Source organism: Entelurus aequoreus, linkage group LG19 (genome assembly GCF_033978785.1).
Source record: "Entelurus aequoreus isolate RoL-2023_Sb linkage group LG19, RoL_Eaeq_v1.1, whole genome shotgun sequence".
Classification (NCBI taxonomy): domain Eukaryota; kingdom Metazoa; phylum Chordata; class Actinopteri; order Syngnathiformes; family Syngnathidae; genus Entelurus; species Entelurus aequoreus.
Window position 1 is genome coordinate 22,577,644 of NC_084749.1, and position 14,555 is coordinate 22,592,198.

Genomic DNA, 14,555 nt, shown 5'->3' on the forward strand with positions numbered 1-14,555 from the left:
TGGGTAGGCAAGAAAAATATATAATTTGCTGCACTTGGTGAAAAGTATTCAAACAAAATTGTAAAATAATTGTATCAAATCACAGATGGGTATGTGTAGCTTAAATATGCTAATTCAGCATATTAGCTGGAAAGAGTAGAGAAGAGAACAGTATTTGTAAAGCCTCACAACAAATATTTCAATAAAGTGGAACGGCGCATTCGTACCTTCGTGCAAATGGAAAGTTGAGGCAGGCACTCGTCGACACATTTCGAGGACTGTCCAGAGGGCTGCTTGCTGCTGAATGAGAAAATATGAAATCAGTCATATTCACACATGTATTAATAAACAAACATGGCGTAATTCAAAGAAATGTTAAAAGAATGCAGACGACCAGATTGTTGCATTTATTAGGAGACATTATGTCATCATTACAGCATTAGCAACAAGCACCTCATAATGATCTGATGTATCTTGGTATTACTTTTCCAAACATCCCAGCACCTATTTATGTATAGCCTAAATTGGGGGGATTGTGGGGGTTGTTAGTCTGATCGCACTAAAGGAGATGAACATTATTTTGGACCTGAGAGATGCAGCCGATTAGAGTCTGTCATAAGATAATCCTCAGAAAATTGCACATCCCCACGCTGTCGGGTATGAGAAGCTTTTGACTCCTAACTCTTTCCAGTGACTGCAGCTGCCTCACAGCATTAAGTGGAACGTCAACAATATTGTTGATGCAGAGAGCAGCCACCTGAAAGGATCTTGACACTCGAAATTAACGACCGGTCAATGTGTTCTGCAGAATCTGCAGATGTTCCATGATGGGAAATACAACATGAAATTCTGCATCAAGGATCGTTGTTAAAATAGCACAGTGGAACCTTTAAAGTTGAATGCCCCAGAAGTCATGTAAGTTGGACTTTAGTGAGAAATATGCAAATAAATCCCACATAACGTTACAAATGTTGCAAGATCTAGGTTTTGTAAGAAAATGATCCAACCCGCATGAGTTTTGTTTTTTCTTGAGCATTATCAGAAGATTTTTGCCAAATTTCTTCCCAACAAATGAAATGTCATATGGGAAACATATACATAGTTTAGGTATTTCAGACAAAGTACTTATGCTAGAAGTACAGTTGTGGTCAAAAGTAAAGTAAAGAACATAATGTCATGGCTGTCTAATTTTTACAACTGTTATTTTTTTGGGTTAGTGATTGGAGCACATACTTGTTGGTCACAAAAAAATATTCATGAAGTTTGGCTCTTTTAGGAATTTATCATGAGTCTACTGAAAATGTGACCAAATCTGCTGGGTCAAAAGTATACATACAGCAATGTTAATATTTGGTTAAATGTCCCTTGGGAAGTTTCTCTGCAATAAGGCACTTTTGGTAGCCATCCACAAGCTTCTGGCAAGATTCTGGATGAATTTTTGACCACTCCTCTTGACAAAATTGGTGCAGTTCAGCTAAATTTGTTGGTTTTCTGACATGGACTTGTTTCTTCAGCATTGTCCACAGGACTTTGGGAAGGCCATTCTAAAACCTTAATTCTAGCCTGATTTAGCCATTCCTTTACCACGTTTGACGTGTGTTTGGGGTCATTGTTAAGTTAAAGCAGTTGGGTGTTCCTGTTGGAACATCCAACTGCACCCAAAACCCAACCTTCGGGCTGATGATTTTAGGTTGTCCTGAAGAATTTGGAGGTAATCCACCTTTTTCATTGTCCCATTTACTCTCTGTAAAGCAAATGTGGGTATCGATCCAATACCAAGTAGTTACAGGCTGGGGTTAGTGTTATTGATATCAATGCTGATACTTCACATTTACAAGATGATTAAATGACAGATGACTAAATTTTTTTTTTCCACAATAAAAAATAGCGATTTAACTACTGTAGTATCGACCATATAATAACATTATAATTGGTATGGTACCCATTTTTGTATACATTCAAGAGCTCTAGCTTGATGTTAGCTTATCCTCCTACGGGGTGTAGTGTACAATGTTTAGCTATTCCTCGTCCTTCAGTGATAATGGTACATGTAGGAAACACTTTATTTTCCGCCATCAAGGTGAGGATTGCTGACTTAGAAGCGGCTTTGCATTGTAGAGGGACGTTAGCCGCTAGCAATATTGCTACATTGCGTTGAGGACATGTTCGTTCGCTTGTCGCGGTCAAATTTGCAGGACAAGTTCACACAAAAGGATGTGTAAAGCAACTCATGCCATTTACACATCCTCCACAAATTGTATTTATGTATAATTGCTCTGAAAAAATGTTGGTGGTGTCACATAGGAGCTAGATTGTTATGTGTATTTTCTGGGTGTATAACATACATTCATTACTCTAAAAACAAGAAAACCTGAACATTATAAGACTACTTTAAATTCCAAAAACATTGCACTAAATTGCATTAAATTACAAGTGCGTGTCAAAACATGGGTCTTATTCCAGACCAAGAACCGCCTAGGACCTGTGGCCTAGTTCATACAAATGGTTGGATATTACACTGCAGTGCAGAGATCAGCAAACTGGAGCTATAGTCTTGAAGGTAATTTGGGAAAACCAGGTGTTGCTGGTCGTAAATACCCTGCAAAGTTGAGGGAGAATTTTTTGTTCCAAAGTAGTTTTAAGTATTGTATTATGCAACTGTCTAATCCCACTGTACACCAGCCATAGTGCCTGTCTTTGCACTTTGGACCACCAAATGAATGCCATGCAAAATAAGTTCATGGATTAAATGATATGGTTCACTTTGTGCCTACTGCCTAGTAAATCTCCAGCACAAGCAAACAGTTAGGGGCTGACACCCTGTTAGTGGCTCAGCAAAGACTGGGGGATCCTACAGTTTACAAACAGTAACCTTGGGAGCTCATACTCTGGTTTCGTGTTTATTTATAACACACCGATACCTAAAAGTTGTTATTCAATTTAGTCGAGATTTGACTTCTGAGGAGGGTATGAGCTCGTATTTTCATTCCCGACTATGGCATTCATCCTCACGAGAGTCCAAATGAGACGCATGCAAGGAAACTCAGGGCGACAAAGCATGACAAGACGTTCCTCACGCTCGGAGGGGGAAACAAGATCTTAGCGGTGTGAAACCAGAGCTCCTTTCTTGCCTGTGTATCAAAATGTTCTTAAATAGTGTGGACGCCAGCACGCAGAGCAGCCACATATCAGTCGATCCTGCTGAGCTCAAATTACCAGAACTGGTATTGGACTGGTTTAACAACAAACCACCTGCTGCCACCGACACCTCGAACACCGCCTTGGGTAGGACGAGGAAGTTGCAGCAAAACAAGTGTGTTTGTGTGGACATGTTGCTGCGGCGTACAGGCAGAGAGAGAAATATGAAGCAGAAAGCCAGGATGGACTGTGTGTTACATGAGAGCAAACTTACACAACTCTAGCACATTTCTGTCAACAGTTGCTCTACCATTCTGTGTGTCGCGTTTTGTCTCATATTGTCAATGCTATATTAGACGACCTACTTTAGTGCTACACAGCCATTCGATTCAGTACAGTATCCATTTTCTTTGGTTTGTACTAGGGCTGTGAATCTTTGGGTGTCCCACGATTCGATTCAATATCGATTCTTGGGGTCAGGATTCGATTCAAAATCGTGTTTTTTTTTCCCAATTCAACACGATTCTCGATTCAAAAACAATTTTTTTCCCGATTCAAAACGATTCTCTATTAATTCAATACATAGGATTTCAGCAGGATCTACCCCAGTCTGCTGACATGCAAGCAGAGTAGTAGATTTTTGTAAAATGCTTTTATAATTGTAAAGGACAATGTTTTATCAACTGATTGCAATAATGTAAATTTGTTTTAACTATTAAATGAACCAAAAACATGACTTATTTTATCTTTGTGAAAATATTAGACAAGCTTATGAGATGCGATGCTAGTGTAAGCCACTGTGACACTATTGTTCTTTTTTTAATATTTTTTTTATAAATGTCTAATGATAATGTCAATGAGGGATTTTTAATCACTGCTATGTTGAAATTGTAACTAATATTGATACTGTTGTTGATAATATTCATTTTTGTTTCACTACTTTCGGTTTGTTCTGTGTCGTGTTTTTTGTCTCCTCTCAATTGCTCTGTTTATTGCAGTTCTGAGTGTTGCTGGGTCGGGTTTGGTTTTGGAATTTGATTGCATTGTTATGGTATTGCTGTGTATTGTTTTGTTGGATGGATTAATTTAAAAATAAAATAAAATAAATAAAAAAATCGATTTTTTAAAAATGAGAATCGATTCTGAATCGCACAACGTGAGAATCGCGATTCGAATTTGAATCCATTGTTTCCCACACCCCCAGTTTGTACTGTACCACAAAGGCTGCAAAAAATGGACCACCAGTACCACATTTCTGTGTTATAATGGAAGGTAAGAGAATAAACTTAAGAAAAAGTCTAATTAAATATACAGCAGATTCAGATGGATAAAAGAATTTGTTGTTTACTGATACAACGGTACCTCAACTTAAGAGTGCTCCAACTTAAAAGTGTTTTCAGATAAGAGCTATCTTTCGGCTAATTGTTATGCGTTAGGTTGCAAGCAACAACTTGAATTGCAAGCATTCGCGCCAAAGTTGGCGTAGCGAATGTCAGTCAAAACCCTGAAAGATCTGCGCACAATATTTAGTCTTACACGCTGGCATGAGCTTAAAGTTAGGGATCGGCATACCTTTATCTTCCAACCATGGGAAGGAAGAAAGTGGATTTGAAGGACAGTGCTGAGAAGAAGCGGGTGATATTCATTCAATTAAAAAGAAATAATCAAAAACATGACCGAGCTTGTCGCCAACTTGGCAAAGCAGTTCAAACATATCACTGCTAGTCTGCACCATACTGAAGCAGCATGTAAACGGCGGACATTTATCCATAAAAGTATGAAGAAGCCGCTGGAAGGGGATACATTACGTCCTAAAACTACTGTAGTTGTTTGTAGTCCATTCTATTGTATTGTTTTTCATATAATATTTCTTATCTAAAAGTGTGTTTTTACCAAATATTTCAATTCCTATTTATTTTAATGAGAGACATTGATTTGAGATACAAGTGTTTTGAGTTAAGAGCTCCGTCACAGACCCAATTAACTTCGTAAATTGAGGTACTACTACTGTACTTTCACCCATTTGTTGACAACTCGTATGTGTCAAACAACTCATCAAGTCCTGCAGGGTCCACTGTGTTTTTATTATTACTAAAAAGTGCACACTTAAGTTGACGTCGACATACATGAAGCGCCGCTTTTGTTGACATAAAATTAGAGACCAAAAGGAGTCATTTCAACAAAGAAAGGTTCTAGTATTGTAGTATTGTCCACTTCGTCATTCTCACAACACAGCATGAAACGACAACTACTGGCTTGTTACACAGTGAAATGTGCACAAAGTCACTTCCTGTTCAGTGCAAACAAGTGAATTTAATTTGTTGATCACTGGAAAAAGGATTTGCACATGTCGGAAAGATACAAATAAATTACCGCAGCAGCTCCGTTAGATAGGACTATAAGACTTCAAAGAATCAGTCCTTAAAGTACCAATAAGCATGTTCCGATGAGGAATAAAAGTTGCTTATATGATAACGTTTTTGTTCAGGGTTCGGTTAAAGGTGCCGTATGTAATAATGTGGCCAGAAATGGTACTACAATCACAGTCAAAATTCTGTAGTTCCCTCCCACTCTCTATGACTGAGGTTGCCAGATACGCAGCAGAATCCGAATCCTACTCCAAGGACCTTCAAACGGCAATCAACGAGTCCTACGCTGTAGGTTTCTCTTGTTTATGCTTCTTGCAAGATGGTTTACTAAGTAATTATGCCACATTTTACTGGTGTCGATTAGCCAAATGTATTTGTAAAGTTACGCAGCAATATTTTTGTCGGGATCCGGGACAGATTGTTGGCATTACCCTGCTAAAATGTCTTGTTTGACCGCACGGACCACCATCGAGATAATTATATATAATAATATTTGATATATTATATATCGCATAGGCCTACTTTGATTGCAAGCAAAGGCCAACAGTAAAATTACTGCCACATTTCGTTCAGCATAACTCCATGTTGCATCCAACCGGACGCACTGCATTCTCTTCCACATCACCATCTTTCAGTGCATAGTGCAATTATATGAGCCAACCAATGTTACGCATAAACCACGTTATGCATAAATTATATAGCCTACTACCATGTCAATACACAAAGCAGAAAATAATTACATGTAATGCAATGTATTGTGCCAAGCAAATACCACCCCATATGTGCCTGATGTACATACAGTACCAGAAGCCGCAATTAGCCGTGCTAATGTTGGAATGCATTTCCTCAGCGTATCAGCATATTGAGAATGAAATAGGCACTGACACTACCCATATCCACATAGGTTATATTTGTCGGAAATATATTTTGCCCTGTCAGTTGGATGACACATCAACATACAGGCTAACAGGCATATATTTTCCCCGTTAGCCTACATGTCGATGTGTCATTGACCGAGCTAGCATGCTAACTAAGCATTACACTAAGAGCTGAGCATTCGTTGCATGAACATACTAGCTTTGTTAGACAAGATAATAGACTGTATTGGACAATATAGTTTACATACGAAATGTCCATTTCCATGTATTACAAGTAATAAGAAAGCGTAAATGCCTGACTTGCCTATCAAGGAGGAAATTAGCAAGTTTGGCATCAGATGAAAAAATCTTCTCCGCTTTCTATCGTCTCCATCTTTCAAAGGCATCCCCGATACAAATCCTCATTTTGTTCCTGATTTTGTCATGAATAAGTTGAGAATCGTAACGACGCCTTTTAGATTTACTAAAGTCTGACATGTTTAGTAACTTTACCAGTGGCAGTAGCTAGACGAAGGTGGCGGTGCGTAACTGGCAACCTGGATGTGACACACTCACAGACTTTCTAATTGGTCAAACGGGCAGGGCATCGAAATGAAAACAATAACAAGATTTCGGGGGTGTAAATCTAATTTTGAAATGAGCATATCCCGGCTGAACTACGGTTATCAGTTATAAATGTAATCGAAAAGAACATGATTTATTAACACCTTTTGACATTTCAGGGCCATTTAATGATGACTTGACATTAAGTTATTACATATGACACCTTTAAAACATTCTGTGTACGAGTTTAGTTTTTTTCTGCAAATACACTAAATGGCTGTCAGTGCATGCATTTGGTAAATTTGTATTTAAAATTGTAAAAAGGGCAAAAAAAAAAGATTGCACGTAGGCTGCTGGATGTGCATTTCCTCGCTTAATTAATGCAGAATCGAGGACGACAATAGCCCCCACAGACATGAATGGAAAAGTGTGTGTGGGCTGCTTTCTACACAGAGCATGGATCTCACCTGTGTGGACTGAGAGTGGGGAGAGGGGCCGAGACAGCGTGGGTGATGGCGTTCCAACACAGAGACTCTTCTTGTTGCTGCTGCGACAGCTGGAGCACAGACAGAGTGGGAAAAGAAAAATCAACAACACACGACGCTCCACATAGAACAATTAGGATGGAAACATACTTTAATAATCGAAATGACTCATAAGTGACAAATGTGAGTGTGACCTCTTGTCTGTTATGTGCCGTGGCGACCGATCCTTGGCGTACCCAAGGATAGGCTCCAGCTCACCCGTGACCCCAGACAGTTGATGGCAACATTACCATTAGAAGTGCATGGATGATCTGGTCTAAACAGTTAAGCCGACTGGCAAAATGTTCCATCAAAAAACAACCTCTAAGCTTCGTGTAATCACGTTGGCCTTGGTTATCCGCGGCGAACACTATTCTTCTTACGCAACACTTGTGTGCATAAAAGAGAGATGAGATGAATCTGAATGACGGTAATGACACTGCACGGATTAACAAGATCTGACCTCGGAAGTAGCCGTGATCCACTAAGCCGTGACTACGGCGGCACGCCGAATAAGTCGCAATGACATTAACTCGCCTGCTAACCAGATGAGGACTGGTGATGGACGATGATGATGATCAATCAATCAATCAATGTTTATTTATATAGCCCTAAATCACAAGTGTCTCAAAGGGCTGCACAAGCCACAACGACATCCTCGGTACAAAGCCCACATAAGGGCAAGGAAAACTCACCCCAATGGGACGTCGATGTGAATGACTATGAGAAACCTTGGAGAGGACCGCATATGTGGGTAACCCCCCCCCCCCTCTAGGGGAATTATGGTGGTAGTCCAGTTTTGTCATTTATGTTGTGTATTAGGCATGGGCAATATGGTCTAAAATCTATTACACAATATACAGGTAAAAGCCAGTAAATTAGAATATTTTGAAAAACTTGATTTATTTCAGTAATTGCATTCAAAAGGTGTAACTTGTACATTATATGTATTAATTGCACACAGACTGATGCATTCAAATGTTTATTTCATTTAATTTTGATGATTTGAAGTGGCAACAAATGAAAATCCAAAATTCCGTGTGTCACAAAATTAGAATATTACTTAAGGCTAATACAAAAAAGGGATTTTTAGAAATGTTGGCCAACTGAAAAGTATGAAAATGAAAAATATGAGCATGTACAATACTCAATACTTGGTTGGAGCTCCTTTTGCCTCAATTACTGCGTGAATGCGGCGTGGCATGGAGTCGATGAGTTTCTGGCACTGCTCAGGTGTTATGAGAGCCCAGGTTGCTCTGATAGTGGCCTTCAACTCTTCTGCGTTTTTGGGTCTGGCATTCTGCATCTTCCTTTGCACAATACCCCACAGATTTTCTATGGGGCTAAGGTCAGGGGAGTTGGCGGGCCAATTTAGAACAGAAATACCATGGTCCGTAAACCAGGCACGGGTAGATTTTGCGCTGTGTGCAGGCGCCAAGTCCTGTTGGAACTTGAAATCTCCATCTCCATAGAGCAGGTCAGCAGCAGGAAGCATGAAGTGCTCTAAAACTTGCTGGTAGACGGCTGCGTTGACCCTGGATCTCAGGAAACAGAGTGGACCGACACCAGCAGATGACATGGCACCCCAAACCATCACTGATGGTGGAAACTTTACACTAGACTTCAGGCAACGTGGATCCTGTGCCTCTCCTGTCTTCCTCCAGACTCTGGGACCTCGATTTCCAAAGGAAATGCAAAATTTGCTTTCGTTTCCACCATCAGTGATGGTTTGGGGTGCCATGTCATCTGCTGGTGTCGGTCCACTCTGTTTCCTGAGATCCAGGGTCAACGCAGCCGTCTACCAGCAAGTTTTAGAGCACTTCATGCTTCCTGCTGCTGACCTGCTCTATGGAGATGGAGATTTCAAGTTCCAACAGGACTTGGCGCCTGCACACAGCGCAAAATCTACCCGTGCCTGGTTTACGGACCATGGTATTTCTGTTCTAAATTGGCCCGCCAACTCCCCTGACCTTAGCCCCATAGAAAATCTGTGGGGTATTGTGAAAAGGAAGATGCAGAATGCCAGACCCAAAAACGCAGAAGAGTTGAAGGCCACTACCAGAGCAACCTGGGCTCTCATAACACCTGAGCAGTGCCAGAAACTCATCGACTCCATGCCACGCCGCATTAACGCAGTAATTGAGGCAAAAGGAGCTCCAACCAAGTATTGAGTATTGTACATGCTCATATTTTTCATTTTCATACTTTTCAGTTGGCCAACATTTCTAAAAATCCCTTTTTTGTATTAGCCTTAAGTAATATTCTAATTTTGTGACACACGGAATTTTGGATTTTCATTTGTTGCCACTTCAAATCATCAAAATTAAATGAAATAAACATTTGAATGCATCAGTCTGTGTGCAATGAATAAATATAATGTACAAGTTACACCTTTTGAGTGCAATTACTGAAAAAAATCAAGTTTTTCAAAATATTCTAATTTACTGGCTTTTACCTGTATATTGCAGCCTCCAGTGGTAATTAACTATATCAAAACCTATTATTTGGTATGTAAATGTTAATAGAAGCATTTCAAAATGGGTTGCAAATATAGATGTCCGATAATGGCTTTTTTGCCGATATTCCGATATTGTCCAACTCTTAATTACCGATTCCGATATCAACCGATACCGATATATACAGCCGTGGAATTAACACATTATTATGCCTAATTTTGTTGTGATGCCCCGCTGGATGCATTAAACAATGTAAAAGGTTTTCCAAAATAAATCAACTCAAGTTATGGAAAAAAAATGCCAACATGGCACTGCCATATTTATTATTGAAGTCACAAAGTGCATTATTTTTTTTAACATGCCTCAAAACGGTAGCTTGGAATTTGGGACATGCTCTTCCTGAGAGAGCATAAGGAGGTTGAGGTGGGCGGGGTTGGGGGGCGGGGTTCTTGGGTATGAGGTAGCGGGGGGTGTATATTGTAGCATCCCGGAAGAGTTAGTGCTGCAAGGGGTCCTGGGTATTTGTTTTGTTGTGTTTATGTTGTGTAACGGTGCGGATGTTCTCCCGAAATGTGTTTGTCATTCTTGTTTGGTGTGGGTTCACAGTGTGGCGCATATTTGTAACAGTGTTAAAGTTGTTTATACGGCCACCCTCAGTGTGACCTGTATGGCTGTTGACCAAGTATGCAATGCATTCACTTGTGTGTGTGAAAAGCCGTAGATATTATATGATTGGGCCGGCAGAATTGAACGGCTCCCGTAGGCTCCATTGTAATCGTACATTTGATCGCTTTTATTTATTATTTAGAATGCATTAAAAAAAAATTTTTTTTAAATGTCATGTCTTTCATAATGATTGCGAACGATATAGGCAAAATTCCCAAAAAAGTGCAGTTCCCCTTTAAATAGGTCAATCAATTAATAACACTGACTTTGATACATCATTATTTTTTGAGCAATAAAAAAAACATACATTTTCAGGAACCCAAAACGGCTTCACTCATAATAGGTCTTAAAAATAAATAATACATTCTTATTTTGTAACTTTCAATGCATATTTTCTATATCAACTTTAAAACTATCCGTCCAATATAGGCTATTATTTATTTTCTTATGTTTTTTTTTTTGTTTTATGCCATTTTTGTCATAGAAAACTTAAGTTTGTTTATGGCAAACACAAAATAAGCAATATTTTTTTCCCAAAAAATATTTCAAAGTGGAATATTTGATGTGAATTGACTGGCGCATTCAATAGGTCAATAATAAATAGCAATATTGATTTTGATTCATTTTTATTTTTTGGGCAATGACAGTTTAGACATGTTATCAGAGTCAACATTGCAACTTTTTCTCATTACATTTCAGCGGTATACTATTTTATTCCATTTTATAATTTTGTTTTTGTTTTAAATGTGTTGCGGGCCGCAAATAGCCCACAGGTCGCACGTGAGGGCTTTTTGTGTGGTTTTTACATTGCTGCCAGTTTAAAGATGCAGGGGTTTTGAGAGTTTTTTTACGTTGCTGTGCGTTTTCTCCGCACTTGTGTGTCGTGTTTTGTGCAATTGCATGCGTTTTGGACATTGCTGCGCGTCTGCCCCTGTCGGCCTTCATAGTATTATCCTTCAGCAAGACACATTTTGCTGGTTAGGGCTGTTTCACATCTATTAATCAATGGCTTTTAAGGCCAAAGCGACACAAAAAGTGAGCACACTGCATTATAGAGTCAGGCAGAGTGATGGCCACGTGACGTTTCGGCCAGTCACCCACATAAATACTTGATGATCAGGCTTACAAGAACTTGGTCGCCATCCATCGAGATTTAAGGTTATTTCTCTGGGCAGATTCGCCTGGAGGAATATTTACGTAACTACAACTCTAATTTGCAGGCAAATGCCTGACGCATAGTCTTGTCAGAAAGGAGGAGGAGGAGGAAGAGGGGGAAAAGTAATGAGAGCCAAAATACAAAGAAGGAACCTCCTGTCAACGGACTGAAGGCTGACAGGAGTGGGTGCAACGACAGCAGCGGGCCCAGCTTGAGCTGCAGATGTCCAAGACTGATTTGTGTGTAAAGGAGGGGAGGAAATAATCCCCCAGCCCTAAAACGAAGGGGCCGAACTTGGACCATAAACACCACCATGAGCAGATGTTGTTGTTCCACTGCATTGAACTCTCTATGATTGTCAGATGTTAAGAAGACGGAGATTACTTTGGATGTTGTGTGTTATTAAGTGTTGTGTCCGCCTAAGTAAAAATCTCATATTTGACCCACTTTGAAAGAACGCCCATACTTACTAACTAACCCTTATGGCAGGGGTGTCCAAAGTGCGGCCATTTGCCGCCCGCAGGTAATTTTTTAACGGCCCCACGGCACATTCTAAAAATACGATGAAAAAAAAAAAAAAAAAACATAAAAAGTGGTATAAAAGACCAAACAGGTGAAATGTAACAAGAAAATGTTGCATTATTTACTCTAATAACTCAAAGCTGCCATGCAGGCTGTTTCTTTCTATAAAAAATAATAATGAATCAAAATCAATGTCATTATGAATTATTGACCTATTCAAGGCTCCATTTACTTCACATTAAATATTGCACTTTGAGATATTTTGGGGGGAAAATGTTGCATATTTTTTGGTTGCCATTTAAAAAACAAAGTTTTTTTTAAAGAAGTGCCTAAAACGAACAAACAAAAAACAAACAACAATAAAACTTATAATTGACGGATAGATCTGAAGTTGATCTAGAGACTATTGTGGTAAAAGTAAAAAAAAATGTTGGATTTATTTTCTTAAACTTCACTGAGCAGTACCCCTTTGGATCCCCAATAATTTTAGTGGGACTTTTTTTTTTTTTTAGGTGTTATTGCTCAAAAAAATAGTGAATAAAAATCAATGTTGTTATGAGTTATTGACCTTTTTAAGACTACAATTATTATATAATCTCAAATATTCCACTTTAAAATTTTATTGGGGAAAAATATTGCATATTTTGTGTTTTTTTCCATAAAAAAACACGGTTTTCCTTGACAAAAATGGCATACAACTTAAATCTTTAAAAGCGTTATATTGACAGATAGACCTAATGTTGATCTAGAGATTTAAACCTTGAATAATAATAATAATAATAATAATAATAATAATAATAATACTAAATAATGACACTTTTTTTTTTTTTTTTGACCAAAACTTTTTGGGGTCCCCGGTATCAAGACTGAGTGGAGGCCTAAATGTATCTTTTTTTATACATATATTGTATTGGTTTTTAAAATAAAAAATATAAAAACGGCCCCCGCTTGCTTTGATTTTTCAGTGTGCGGCCCTCAGTGGAAATGTTTGGACATCCCTGCCTTTGGGATACTTAGGTGTAACTTGTACCTTGCAGGGACAGAAAACTGACCCCTAGCCCTTGTTTCTAACAATAGGACTCCAACCTAACCTGTGGCCATGACAATACCAACAAAAGATGCAATAGGGAGCTGTTTTCTTCGACTATTGGCTGTGTTTTAAGGGTAAACAAAGTGATGTGAAAGAAAATAGCACATAAGGGAAGAGCTCATTAAAATGGCCTGAGGGTTTAATGAATAGGAGACAACAATAAAAACAACTATAGTCTGTGGCTGATTGTCACAAAGCCCTTTGGGAAACCATTGCTGACATACTTGATGTTTCTCCCCAATTCAACCGCAGCGTCTGGCAAGCAGATTAAAATGATCCCAGTGCTCCAGCAAATAGCTTTATCCCAGACAAAAGCATCAACTCCACTGAACGCGGGATTCTCGTTCCGAGCGTTTAGCTCTCATAACACAGCTATTACGTCAAACCACACACATGTCAGAAAAGTAAGAAGGAAAACTTATCGTAAATCATCCATTAAGCAATACAAAAATGAGCTAAAGAGCATTAAACTCACTGAAGTACAAAATTCAAACTCCCGTGAACTAACCTTTTTGAGCGCTTCAGCAAGGCTTCGGGAACAAAATGAGACTTGCTCAGAGTCGGCTGACTTGGGTCCGACATACCGGAGGCTTTTCTTTCATAACCTTAAAAAGTTATTTGGGATCAACAATCAAGTGGAGCTGCTCTGCTGCTGGTCTCCCCACCATCGTTGTTCTCTCTCGGCGGGTCCTTTTGTGTCCAACGCCGAGTCCGACTCTGCCGTGTGTGTGTGTGCAGACCGAACTAAAACGGTTTCGACGTTGCCTTATATGCTCCGGTCCGTTGTCAGACCGGGGTGTCGTCCCCGAAACATCTTCCCCATGACGGTGTATTTGTTAGGTCGCGCCGAGCACACCGCGGCGGGGTAACAACATGCAGACGACTCTGCAAACGTGTGAGGAACCTGGTGTCTGGTGTTGCGTTCAAGTGCTGCTCGGTGCCTTCGGCTTCCACTGCTGCTTCAGAATAAAGCAGGGGTATCCAAAGTGTAGCCCGGGGAACATTTGTGGCCAGCTGCTCGTTATTGTTGGTCTGTTGCATAGTCCACAAATATCAAACAATAAAACTACAAAAATATGTATTTTTACTTTTAACCAGTCAAACCTTCAGAATAAAAGCATGCCAGTGAAATAAATGCAATTCAGTGAGTAGTTGAGTCTTTCCACTAGCACAAACCCCATTTTATACATTTTCTTAGTCATACTGTATGTTATCATACTCTTTATTTGTATGT

The 14,555-nt window shown here is 39.4% G+C and overlaps 1 protein-coding gene across 8 annotated transcripts in view; it reads right to left on the minus strand.

Moving 5' to 3' along the window:
* Positions 1-14,555, minus strand: part of mast3b (microtubule associated serine/threonine kinase 3b) — a 97,691-nt gene that overhangs the window by 53,671 nt on the left and 29,465 nt on the right. For 2 of the 8 annotated variants that reach the window (XM_062028095.1, XM_062028093.1), the window contains exons 1-3: positions 13,830-14,248; positions 7,375-7,463; positions 207-276 (exon numbers count right to left, since the gene is read on the minus strand). In XM_062028095.1, coding sequence (XP_061884079.1) covers positions 207-276; positions 7,375-7,463; positions 13,830-13,903 — 233 coding nt within the window. In that variant the 5' untranslated portion in view covers positions 13,904-14,248. Of the gene's footprint in view, positions 1-206; positions 280-7,374; positions 7,464-13,829; positions 14,249-14,555 lie in introns of those variants that run through there. The other 6 variants (XM_062028094.1, XM_062028092.1, XM_062028090.1 and 3 more) reach the window with 3 other exon arrangements.